General features: G+C 52.6%; 1 protein-coding gene across 1 annotated transcript in view; it reads left to right on the forward strand.

Annotated features, from left to right (window-relative positions):
• Positions 1-9,409, forward strand: part of IL12RB2 (interleukin 12 receptor subunit beta 2) — a 20,348-nt gene extending 10,939 nt beyond the window's left edge. Inside the window, exons 6-16 of the mRNA XM_030455752.1 lie at positions 88-227; positions 610-754; positions 2,317-2,396; positions 3,971-4,187; positions 5,557-5,748; positions 6,197-6,298; positions 6,898-7,053; positions 7,492-7,579; positions 7,887-7,980; positions 8,533-8,820; positions 9,350-9,409. Of these exons, the coding sequence (XP_030311612.1) occupies positions 88-227; positions 610-754; positions 2,317-2,396; positions 3,971-4,187; positions 5,557-5,748; positions 6,197-6,298; positions 6,898-7,053; positions 7,492-7,579; positions 7,887-7,980; positions 8,533-8,820; positions 9,350-9,409 (1,562 nt within the window). The remainder of the gene's footprint in view (positions 1-87; positions 228-609; positions 755-2,316; positions 2,397-3,970; positions 4,188-5,556; positions 5,749-6,196; positions 6,299-6,897; positions 7,054-7,491; positions 7,580-7,886; positions 7,981-8,532; positions 8,821-9,349) is intronic.
• The last annotated feature ends 3,227 nt before the right edge of the window (positions 9,410-12,636 follow it).

The following is a 12,636-nucleotide window of genomic DNA, read 5'->3' on the forward strand; positions in this document are numbered from 1 at the left end:
AGCATCCACCCAGCCCAACCCACTCAGCCTCTTTTCCATGGAAACCTTTCCCCTGAGCATTTTTGTCTCCTTTGTTTTGCTCCCCAGTGAAACCCCATCCTCCTGACCTCCTGCTTCACTTTGGAAGCTCTTCCACCGCCAGCTGCACCTTGTCCTGGGAGGAGGGGACCCCAGCACATCACTGCCACCTCAGATACCATCCCCTCACCAGCACCACCTGGAGCAGGGTAATCCTCATGGGAACACTCAGCTTCCCAGGCCCAAGGTGTTAACTGGAGAGCTTTGTTTGGATGGGAAGTGCTGGAGGGAACATCTTGCTCCATCTGGAGTACAACACACGGCCTGAAAATCTCCCACCTTCACATCCCCAAACCAGGGCTTTTTTTTTTTTTTTTCCTTTCTTTTTTCAGCTTTCTGAAGAACTGCAAGTCTGATGAGTCATTGCATCGTTCTTTGAGTTCTTCAGGTTGTCTCAGATCAGGGTTTTTCCCCCTGTTGTTTTTTTTCAAGACATCTTCTGCCTGCCTTTGGGCACTCAGCCCATCACCGCCTCCAACCTCTCGGTTTCCTGGTGGGTTCAGCACTCTCTGTCCTTTATCTTCACTGAAGGTTGAGAACGTGACCAGTGAGAAGTGCAGCCTGGATGGTCTGGAGCCCCACACAACCTATGAGTTTCAAGTCAGCTGCAAAATTCACCCTGAACGAGGGCTGTGGAGCAACTGGAGGATCTACCAAGCCCAGACCCCTGAAGCAGGTAACCCCTTCCAGCACCTCCTGCACCAACCCAGCACTTAACCAAGCCCAGAAGCTTTGCCCACCGCTGGAAACCTCAGCCCATGAAGTCAAAATGCTGCTTTGCAGAGTGTCTGGAGATCCAGAGCCAGCAGGGAAGTAATTGCTGCCAGAGAGTTGCTGCTGGGGTGAGAGAAAGATGGAAGTGGGCTCCAGTTTCTTGCCAACCAGGGATTTCAGGAGTTGACAGAGAAGAGCTGGAGGATATGTTTGTTTGGGATGTATTCATCTGACATAGTCATCTGGGGAATGGACAGGGCAAGGGGTGATGCTGTTAAACTACAAGAGGGTGGATTTGGACTAGATATTAGGATTGGATTAGATTAGGTTAGGTTAGGCTGCTTTGGTCTCCTCTCCTCCCAGCTCCAGCTTGGCTTCCCTTGCTCTTTCTGGTGTATTCTGCCAGCTCTCAGGACCATTCTTACTCATGGTATTTACCCCTCCTGCCAGCATCACTTTCTGTAAGGAGCACTGATTGATGCAGAACTGTGTGAGCTGCTCCTTCCCTCCCCCACCTTCCTCTCTGCACCTTTCTCAAACTTCTCCAAGCACCCGGGGCTGCTGAGGGAGTTTGTGGTCACCACCTCACTGCACATGAGAAGTTTATCAGACACCCCAGGAGCATTTTTGGTCTTCAGAGGAGGTGAGAGGAGGGGAAGTTGCAGGCGAGGAGCTCTGGGTGCATCCTGCTGCTCCTTTCAAGTTCCACACCTCAGCACAACTCAGGAGCCCATCTTCACAGTGAGATCATTTTTTCCCCCATTTCTCCAAGCCTGACCTGCCACCAAACTTGCTTGTCTATTAACAGTGAGCAGACAGAGATCTTTTTCCATTAAGTCCCCAAGTGAAATGAGCTCTGAAGGTCCAGGCTGGGGCCCAACCAACTCTCTCAGGTTTTGCTTTTCCCTGCTTTGAGTTTGTCCCTTGCTCCCAGCTCTGCTGCTGTTCCTTCTGCTGCTCCTGGTTCTGGTTCTGTTCCAGTCACTCCCTGAAGTTAATAGAGGACACAGAGCTGGTCCCAGGGGTGGCACCGAGGCCTTTGCTGCCTTTGCATACAGAAAATCAGAGGCAGCTCCACTGGGGCTGTGGAACAGCAGCAACAATTATTCATTGAATTGGAGGGGCTGATGTTGGTCAGGACCCTGAGGAACCCCCTGAGCTTTGTTACCTTTGCTCACCTGGGTTCCCTGCCTGTGGGTGGCTGCTGGGGCTCATTGCCCACCAGGTGCTGCAGCCCCAAGGATGCTCCAGTGGAAGGTTTGTTGGTGTAAGCCCAGAACTCCAGGTTGGAAGGGACCTCAGGGATCATCTGGTCCAACTTTCCCTGCCAAAAGCACCATCTAGATGAGATGGCCCAACACCCCATTCAGCTGAGCCTTACAAGTATCCAAGGGACCCACCACTTGTTCTCGGAGTGAAAAATGTTCCTCTTGTGGCCAAGACCTCCTTCCCCTGTTCCAAGTCCTGGTTCCTTGCTTCCCATCACACTGCTTGATTCTCCTCCCTCTTTCTGTTCCCCACCAGTGCCCACGGGGCACCTGGACCTCTGGTACCGACAGCAGGAGGTGGGCAGCCAGGGCCAGAGCATCTCCCTCTTCTGGAAGGTAAATATGGGAAAGGGGGCACTCTGGGGTCTGTGTGGGCAGGAGAGGTCCCTCAGATGTTCCTGGAAGGTCCATTAGCTTTTTTCTGGAGTATAACAGGATCCCAGCAGATCCCATCAGGGGGTTGGCACGGAGGAACCACAGCTCAGCTTTCCTGGGATGAGGGAAGCAGCAGAGGTTAATTATTGTGAGAGCCCAGGGTGACCAGACTCTAAAAAACTGAAGAGCTGGATGTGGTTTGGGCAACTCAGAGTGTCCCAGGCTGGTTTGGGTTGGAAGGGACCTTAAAGCCCCCCAAGTGCCCCCCCTGCCATGGTCAGGGACACCTCCCCCAGCCCAGGGTGCTCCAAGCCCCATCCAACCTTCAACACCTCCAGGGATGGGGCAGCCACAGCTTCTCCCCAGTTCTTTTGCTGTGGAAATTTTGATTCCAAAGCCAGGAAGAGATTTTTTTCTAATTTTTTTTTTTTAAAGCATAAATATCCCCAGTTTTCAGTTTGCAGCCTCTGGTTCCCCCCCCAATTATTATCTCCTCCAACAGGCCCCATGCTGGAAGTGAAAGCAGAGTTTCTCACCTAATGCTGTGACTCCAGCCCTTGTGGCTTTAAGGCTTTTAACATTAAGAACTTTAAATCTCCCCCTCAGGCTGGAGGCACTGTCTGTGTCAGAGCAGACTTCCTGCAGCCTCATTCATAAAAAGGCTGCTTGAAAGTCTTCACCACAGCTACAAAGCAAAAAAAAAAAACCAACCAAAAAACCCTTTGTGCAACGTGCTTCCAACGTGCATTCTCATTTTTCCACCCAACCCCCTCAAAAATGCTTGAATTTAGTTTCATTTCATTTGGTTTCATTTCATTTACTCCACTTTCCACATGCTTGCAGAGGCTTTGGAGCTGCACTCAGCCAAAGCCATGGCAACTCTGCAAATACTCATTTCAAAAACTGTTTTTTTTCTTTCCCTGCCCCTCCTCTTCCCTTTTTGATTTGTTACAAACACCACATACAAAAAAAAAAAAAAAAAAAATCCAACCCAGACACCCAAAGAAAGAAACCCAAAAGCAGGACAGCCCAGGCTACATGGGAACTGCAAGAGATGGGGAAACCAGGAAGGAGTTCAGCAAACCCACCTGGAGGTGTCCTCTGAGTGGTTGAATCATTTCCCGTGGGCATCATCATTTACATTTATAATTTTAATAACTTAAATCAATCTTTTATCATGGCTCCACGTAAAAATCAGGATTTCCCCTTCTCCCCCCCAAAAAAACCCATCACTCGTTTTTACAGCTCTTGGCTCTTGGCTTTGCTGCCAGGGGATTCATTAATTTAAAGGGGTTCAATTAGCTGGGTGGGTGTGAGAGGTGGGGACACGAATTGGGGGGGAGTGGGGGGTTGGGTCCTCCTTGGATCCAACCTGAGTGATGCTACAGCCACAGAGCACAAAAAAAACCCCCAAAAACTCTGCAAGCAGAGTTGGTTCCCAAATGGCCAAGAGGTCTGGGACACCCAGGGGTTAGGGCTGTCCCCTTTGTCACCACAGAAGAATAAAACCCCAAATTCCTCCGATTCCTCCCCAGGCTCTGAGCAAGTGGGAGGCAGGGGGACACAACCTGAGCTACAGGGTGACTTTTGAAGCCCTGGGCCAGCAAACCCCCCCAGCAGAATCCCAGCTCACCACCCAGAGCAGCTGCACCAGGCTCCTGCCCAGCCTGCCCTACAGGATCACACTCACTGCTGAGAACTCCAGGGGCAGATCCCCCCCCACATCCATCCTGACTGAGCCAGGCACTCAGGGTAAGCACACACCAGCTCTTCTGATGGCTCTGGGAACACCCCCAATGCTCTGGGGTGTCCTACACCCCATGGAAACACCCAGGTCCCATCCCATCCCCTCACCAGCTCGGGGAGATCCGCAGCTCTCAGTGTGCTCAGGGCCACCCCACCTTGGGATGCTCCAGGGTAATGCTGAGCTGGTTTCATCTCAACCCCTCCTGCTGGCACCAGCATGAGACAGCAGATAACAAACTGGGAAAAAGAAACAGAAAAAAAAAGGTTTGGGGTTTTTTTGGGTTTTGGTTTTCTTTCTTGCATGAGAGAGGTGCTGGGAAGCCACCCAACCTCCACCCCCTGTGAAACTGCACTCAGCAAAATCACTGAGTGTCCCCTGAAGCCACCCAGCCCCCAGTTTCCTGTGTGGGGCAAGGGCACGGGGAGGTCCCAGGGGAAAGTTCTGGATTTGCTCTCCTCCTGCTGTCATTGTCACCCAGCAGAGCCAAAGCCACCCCTGAGCATCTCACTGCATCCAGCACCACTGGGATGCTGCCCTCCTGGGGACCCTGCACTCATTAACCCAGCCCTTAATGAAGCAGGGGGAGCATTAGTGGAGAATCATGGAATGGGTTGGGAAAGAGCTCTGGGATCACTGAGTCCAACCCTTCCCCCAGCAGTGCCAAGGCCACCCCTGCCCCATGTCCCTCATCCCCACATCCCCAGGGTCTGAAACCCCTCCAGGGATGATGGGGACTCCAGCCCTGCCCTGGGCAGCCTGGGCCAGGCCCTGACAACCCTTTCCAGGCAGAAATTCTTCCCCAGCTCCAACCTAAACCTCCCCTGGCACAACTTGAGGCCGTTCCCATTCCCATGATTTGGAGGCAGCAGGACAAGAGCTGCTCCGTGGTCTCATATTTGGGAGAAAACTTAGAAAAGCTTCTGGGTTTATGTTCCAGATGTAAAACTTGATGGCATTGCCAGGGTTACCTCCTGCAGGAAAAGGTGACCCATGGCTGGCTGGGAAAGCAGAAGCTCTGTTCCTGTGGAGCTGTTGTGTTTTGGGGGCTCCATCAGGAGAGCAGGGGGGCTGTGACTGCACCTTCTCAGGGTCTGGGGATGCCCCAAGCATCTGTGTGTCCAGCCTGCTCCAGCACAAGAACGTGGCTTTGTTCCTGTCAGTTCAAAAAGAAAGAAAGAAAAAAACCCTTTGCCTTTTATTTTCCTACTTTCCCTGGCACCAAACTGGATGAGATGCACAAAACCCCTGGATCACCCTTCCCTCCTGGGTCCTCCTTGGATCCAACCTGAATGATGCTATGATGATGGTGCTAAGATGCTAATGATGCTAAGAGCTGCTGGTGTCTGTTTCCTTCCCTTGCCCTCCCCCTGGCAGTCCTGCCCCCTCCCCAGCAGGTCTCTGCAGTGCCCCAGGGCAGCAGCAGCATCCTGGTCAGCTGGAGAGCACCCAGCCCAGCCCCAGTGCCCATCACTGGCTACGTGGTGGAATGGGCTGGCACCCAGAGGAGCCCAGAGCCAGCAGCCTGGGTGAAGGTCCCAGCACCCAACCTCTCCACCCTGCTTGCAGGTAACACCTCCTCCAGCTGGGACACCTCTCAGGTGCCAGCTCCTCTGGGAAGCTGCCTGAGGAACAAGGCAAATGATGAATTCAGCAGGAGGAATGAGAGCGTTTGGCTTTCAGGGAAGAACAAGATGTTAGAGGTGGGGAGGGAACTGCAGAGTCACTGAGTCTGACCCAGGGTCACCCAGGGAAGGTCACACAGGAACCATGGAACCTCAGACTGGGTTGGGAGGGACCTGAAAAATCATCTTGTCCAACCCCCTTGTCCTGGTACCATGGCCCCAGGGCTTTCACCTCAACAGGAGGTCACCAAGAGGGCTTTGTCCCTTCTTTGTGAGAAGATGCATCAATAATCAGAGGGTTCAGCTCAGACTGAAGCTCCTGCAGGAAAGGGTTTATCCATGGCTGGGAACAGCTCTGCCAGTAACTCTCCTCTTCTCCTCTCCTCATTTAGAGAACATCCAGGAAAACCTCTGCTACGAGATCCGTGTGTCTGCTCTCTACCAGGACAGAGCTGGACAAGTGGCATCAGTCTGGGGACACTCAGGAGCAGAAGGTAAATCACAGGGATGGTCCCTGTGCTGGGCACTGCTGGGGCTGCACCCCCAATCCTGGGCTCAGTTCTGGGCCCCTCAGGAGCAGAAGGAGATTGAGGGGATGGAGAGTGTCCAGAGAAGGGAATGGAGCTGGGGAAGGGGCTGGAGAGCAAGGAGAAGGTTTGGAGAAGATGGAGAAGGGTCTGGAGAAGTTGTGGGGAGCATCTGAGGGAGCTGGGGGAGGAGGTTGGAGCCAGGGGGGGTCGGGCTCTGCTCCCAAGGAACAAGGGATGGGACAAGAGGAGCTTTTGGCACAACTCAAGTGGTGCCAGGGGAGGTTTAGGTTGCAGCTGGGGAAGAATTTCTCCCTGGAAAGGGTTGTCAGGGCCTGGCCCAGGCTGCCCAGGGCAGGGCTGGAGTCCCCATCATCCCTGGAGGGGTTTCAGAGCCCTGGGGATGTGGGGATGAGGGACATGGGGCAGGGGTGGCCTTGGCACTGCTGGGGGAAGGGTTGGACTCAGTGATCCCAAAGCTCTTTCCCAACCCAGCCCATTCCAAGATTCCATACCTTTCCAGGCATTCCCAAGCCAGGTTTAACACTCAGTCTCACCTTTTGCAGCACCCTCAGCTGGGTTCCAGATGTACAGCACCCCAGAGGCCACCAGCATCCTGACATCCTGGGATGAAATCCCTGCCCAGCTGCAGAGGGGCTGCACCCCGGGGCACCAGGTCCAGCTCCAGAGGAAGGGCTGGGAGGAAGCCCCAGATGTCCCCAGTCAGTGTCTGGTGACAACCAAGATGGTGTGGATGTGGTGCAGGTGGAGGGGGGGATACAGGGATGTCCCCAGAGGGCTCTGAGGGCTGGAAGCAGGACAAGGTCAGGTCCTTTCCTCTGCCTGCCCAAACTTCAGGACTTCCACCTATTTTGAGTGTGGAAATATCACGTTTCTCCCTTTCTAAAATTTTTTTTTTTTTTTTTTTTGATCTTGTAACCAATGACACGATTGGCAGGGTGACTGGACAGGCTGTCTGCCACCCAGGAAACTCACACTGCACGTGAGACACCCAAGATTCCTGATTTTAAAACAAAAAAAATAATAATCGGGCTGTTTTCTGAGTGCAAACACCAGGCAGGTGATGGCGATGGAACAGTTTGAACCAGCAGATTTTAAAATCCTTGATTTTAACTCAGCCTGGGTGTCTGCTGTTCCAGGTGCTGGGGACTGGGTGACACTGGTGCTCACCTGCAGCTTCTTCATCCTGGCAGCCTGCACGTGTTCCGTGCCCCCAGCAAGGAAAGGGTGAGTGGATCCATCCCAGCCAACCCGGGAACTGGTGCCAGGAAGGATGGTGGCCTTTGGGGACACCTTGAGGAGCAGCCAGGATGGTTCTGAATGAAGGTTTTGGGGGAGATGAGTGATAATTGTCTCCTCTGGAGACATCCAAACCCAACCTGGACACATGAGCTGTGCTGGGTGGTCCTGCTCTGGCAGGGGACTCCATCATCTCCTGAGGTCCCTTCCAAAGTTTCTGTGAATACGAACTGGTTTGAAATCCAGACTTATTTATGTGGATACAGATGCAGTGAATTTTCACCCTAAATTCCAGGTTCCAGTCCCTCCTCTCAGCACTGCTGCCGCAGAGCGGAGCCATCCCGGACCCCTCCAACGCTGCCTGGGCAAAGGATTTCCTGGCTCTGAAGGTACAGGGGGGTTCTTTTTGGCCTTCTAATCTCACCTCCCAGAGGTCTCGAGGCAGCAGATCCTTCCACCTCTGGCAGTGGAGGCTGCAGAGTAGATTGGGCAAGTTATGGGGAAAAAAAACCCCAAACAAACCCAAACCCGATGCTGAGATCTTGGAGGTTCCAATTAAAGGGCATCCAGGAAAGCTGGGGAGGGACCTGGGACAAGGGCCTGGAGGGATGGGATGAGGGGGAAGGGTTTGGAGCTGCAAGAGGGGAGATGGAGAGGAGCTGGGAGGGAGAAATTCTGTGCTGTGAGGGTGCTGAGCCCCTGGGTGCCCAGGTTGCCCCCAGAAGCTGTGGCTGCCCCATCCCTGGCAGTGTTGAAGGTTGGATGGGGCTTGGAGCCCCCTGGGCTGGGGGAGGTGTCCCTGAGCATGGCAGGGGGGACACTGGGGGAGCTTTAAGCTCCCTCCATCCCAAAGCAGTCTGGAATTCCCAGATTTTCAGGATGATTGGTTGGTGGGATGGAGGGATGCATCCATCCCATCGTTCATCCTCTCTCCCTGGCAGGCTGAGCTGAGGTGGCCCTCCACCCCCTTCCTGCACAACACCAGCATCTTTGAAGAGCCCCAAACCACCCCAGTGGAGGAAAACTTCATGAAGACCAAAGCCCTGGTCATGGAGGGCAGCAATGGCAGAAGGGACAAGTGGCTGGGCCAGGAGGAGCTGGGCTACAAGGTTGTCCCTGGCTCAGGCCAGGGGGAGGAGGGGGATGAGCAGCATCTCCCCTACAAGCAGCTGGGGGGGACAGGACCCACACAGAATGTCTCTGAGTACATTGCCAACCCCATGGCTGAGGTGGCCACCACAAGCCCATCCCTGCTCCCTGCTGGGGAGCACCCTGAGCTGGAGGGCAGGCAGCTCCCAGCCTTCCCAACAACTCTTCTGCCACCCTCCCAGGGGAACCTGACCTTGGATGTGGTGAGGATAAACTGCAGCCCCTGCCCGTGGTAGGTGAGCAGGGCAAGGACAGCTTCAGGTTTGCACTTTGCTGAAGTCTTTCAGCATGGGGCAGCCCTGGGACCTTCATCTGACATCCTGAAGTGATTAAAATAAATAAATAAACCAAATTCCCCAAGCTCGTCAGCACAGAGCAGCTCCTCACCCTCCCAGCACCCTCAGGCAGGAATGCCAGGACCCAACCTACCTTTGGGAGAAATGAATAATGATTTGGATGCCTCCCCACAGCCTGGGGTGCCTCAGGTCCCTGTCCCACTGCCCATCCTTGGAGATGGAGCTGTGCTCCCCATCATCCCAGCTCCTCAGCTCCAGCTCTGCACATCCAACAATCCAACCTGGGAGCTCCTGCCTGCTTTCTCTCTTCCAGGGAATGGAAGTGACTCAGCCACCAGCTTCACGGGATGGTTTGGGTTACAAGGGACCTTAAAGGTCACCCAGATCCAACCCCTGCATGGGCAGGGACACCTCCCACAGCCCAGGGTGCAGAAAGCTTCATCCAACCTGGACTCAAACACTTCAGGGATGGAGCATCCATCACCAACCTCTCCAGGCAAGCTGTTCCAGCAAGCTACAGGGCTGGACAAGGAGAAGCCACCAGCAGCCTGGGGCTCCAGCCCTACCCCCAGGAACCAAGCCCAGGCCACTTCCAGTGGTGTCACATCTGGCACTGCCTTTGTCACTGGCAGGTGTTACACCTGGGAACACACCGGAGGTCAAGCAGACAAAGAAACCCTCCCCAGGGGGGGTCTCTGTGCTCCCCACCTTCCAACAAGGCCACACACAAGTCCCCAAGGGTCCCTTTTGCAAACTACCAGCTCTGCAGCTTGGGTTTTGGGGGCTGACACCTGGTTCCAGGGCTTGATCTGCAGCCCACAGACACTTCCCCCTGGTGAGGACTGGGTTGGGGTCACTCAGAGGAAAAGCCTTCCCTCTGCTTTGGGTCACTCAGACCTGCCAACCCAACCAGGCTGGGCACCACGGCCACATCACTACCTCATGGGACACCTACAGCCAAAAGAAAAGCAGTAAAAAAAGGTAAAAAAGCACCATTTTGTCTTCCTACTTCTGCACGTGTACCTTCAGTTTCAGGAGAACACCTGAGTGCACCTTCTCCTCACTCTTTTAGTCTCTCACCTGCCCCATGGGGCTTCACATCAAGAGACAAACACCGCAAATGCACAAGGACCAAACTTCCCTGACTCCTGCCCCAGAGCCTCCCAGGAAGGACACAAAGAACCCTTTTCCCTCCCAGTCAAGTTCCAGCCCCCCAGCAGGTTTGGCTTTCCCAGCACCCCCCCTGAGCCTGGCCAGGGAGCTGCCACGGGGTGAAGGCAACAAAACCCAAAGGGGTGAAGGCAACAAAACCCAAAGGGGTGAAGGCAATAAACCCCAAAGGGGTGAAGGCAATAAACCCCAAAGGGGTGAAGGCAACAAAACCCAAAGGGGTGAAGGCAATAAACCCAAAGGGGTGAAGGCAATAAACCCCAAAGGGGTGAAGGCAATAAACCCCAAAGGGGTGAAGGCAACAAAACCCAAAGGGGTGAAGGCAATAAACCCAAAGGGGTGAAGGCAATAAACCCCAAAGGGGTGAAGGCAACAAAACCCAAAGGGGTGAAGGCAACAAAACCCAAAGGGGTGAAGGCAACAAAACCCAAAGGGGTGAAGGCAATAAACCCAAAAAGGTGAAGGCAATAAACCCAAAGGGGTGAAGGCAATAAACCCAAAGGGGTGAAGGCAATAAACTCCAAAGGGGTGAAGGCAATAAAACCCAAAGAGGTGAAGGCAATAAAACCCAAAGGGGTGAAGGCAATAAAACCCAAAGGGGTGAAGGCAATAAACCCAAAGGGGTAAAGGCAATAAACCCAAAGGGGTGAAGGCAATAAACCCAAAGGGGTGAAGGCAATAAACCCAAAGGGGTGAAGGCAACAAAACCCACAGGTAACGTGATCCTTGGGGGGATTTTTTAGGAAAGCAGCAGGTTGGCAGATGCTGGCAGTGTCAGCTTGAGGCAATGTCCTGTGTTTATTAGAACAGGAGGTGTGGCTATGCAAACCCATCCCCACAGCTGTTACAGGTTAAGAGTGGTCTCAACTCCAGTTATTCACCCTCACTTTTGAGGTTCCAGACTTTACCTCCTTCCCTCCCCAGGGCTGATGCTGCCTTTCAACAAACAGTCTGGTTTCCCCCCAGCACCAGCAGCACTCCAGTTGTAAGATGAACTTTCATGCTCAGACCTTGCCATCGTTCCACTCAAAAGCCAATTTGCTTCTGTTTCTCTCCCAGGTTTTTCCTGCTGAGCTTTTCCTTTTTTTTTTGTTTTTTTCTTTTCCAAACTGTTCCTATTTTAAAAAGGTTTAGTCCTCTGGATTTGGGGTGACAGCAGAAGCAGCAAGCAAGAGGACAGAAAGTGTTACTTATGAATAATAATAGACTACTCAGGAGATGTTTTCCCAAAGCAAATCCACTCCTGGCAAGGAAATGCTCAGGGATGGTGGCCACAGGCAGCCTGGAGCACCTGGGGCAGAACCTAGATGAGATGCTCTTAATCTAAGGGGGTTTCATCTCCATCTGCTTTAATGACATTTTTTTTTTTAAAGAGCATGAAAATAAACCTTTATTTTAGTTAACACCCACCAATATTAAAGAGATATTGTTCACAGTTTTAGTTCTTAGACATGAAGGGACTGAAAGAGGCAAATGTGACATCTATCAGAAGAGCAGGAGGACAACCTGGCAGTACAAGCTGTCTTGGGGACCATTTGTGACATGTCCCTGGGGAGCCTGCTCTGTGCCCTGAGGCAGCAGAAGGGGAAACTTCAGAGCAAGCCTGGCCAGCAGAGCCCCAACCCACTGCCTGGCTGCTCCAGAAGTCATCTGGAAAAAAAAAAAGCTGAGTGGCAACCCAAAGAGCAAATGTCCATTTTTGGCTAAGGGCAGGAGGAAAGTTTATGTTCCAGAGAAAGCTCTTGTGCAGATCAAGGCATTAATTGTGTTATCCAAGGTGTCCCTAAGGCTGGAACTGCACCATGTCCTAGCAAGCCACAGAGGAAGAGGGCAGAGGAAGAACCGAGTGCTGGGGAAGAGCTGCTTAGAGTCAGGAGGGATGAACCAAGAGACTTCACCTGCCACTGGTTTGAAAACTTTGCCTCTTCCTCCTCCTCCTCCCAGCCTGGAATTTTGGAACTCCAGGAGAGTGTACTAAAACGACCAATCCAATGGTATTAACAGTGGTTTATAACCAAAAAACTCTTTGTAGAAAACAGTTCAGCTAAAGCAAGCCAGCTAAACACCACTGGTAAGCATTTTGGTATTTCCTATCCAAAGGTCTCCATTACTTTTTGCCTGTCCTGTACAGCTTTTAAAAAAATAGGCTGTTACCTCTTGTTTTCTATCTACCTAGTCAAGAAACTACAAATACCAGCTGTCTGAAGTGTAAAACATTAAATAAGATGAGAAACCTGCTCCTAGTCTGCTAACAGAAAAAAAAACCCTACGAAAGCCTCGTTCTTAAGTCATTCTCACCACTCTTTTTTGTGTCCTGAAGTGGCAATCCTGTTCACAGGGATTAAATTAAACCTACAGCACATTTTAAGGGGGCAGAAAGGGTTTCTCACCATCCCACTCTGAAAAACATTCATTTGTCAGCTAGCAATC

This window comes from Calypte anna, chromosome 8, assembly GCF_003957555.1.
Source record: "Calypte anna isolate BGI_N300 chromosome 8, bCalAnn1_v1.p, whole genome shotgun sequence".
Lineage (NCBI taxonomy): Eukaryota > Metazoa > Chordata > Aves > Apodiformes > Trochilidae > Calypte > Calypte anna.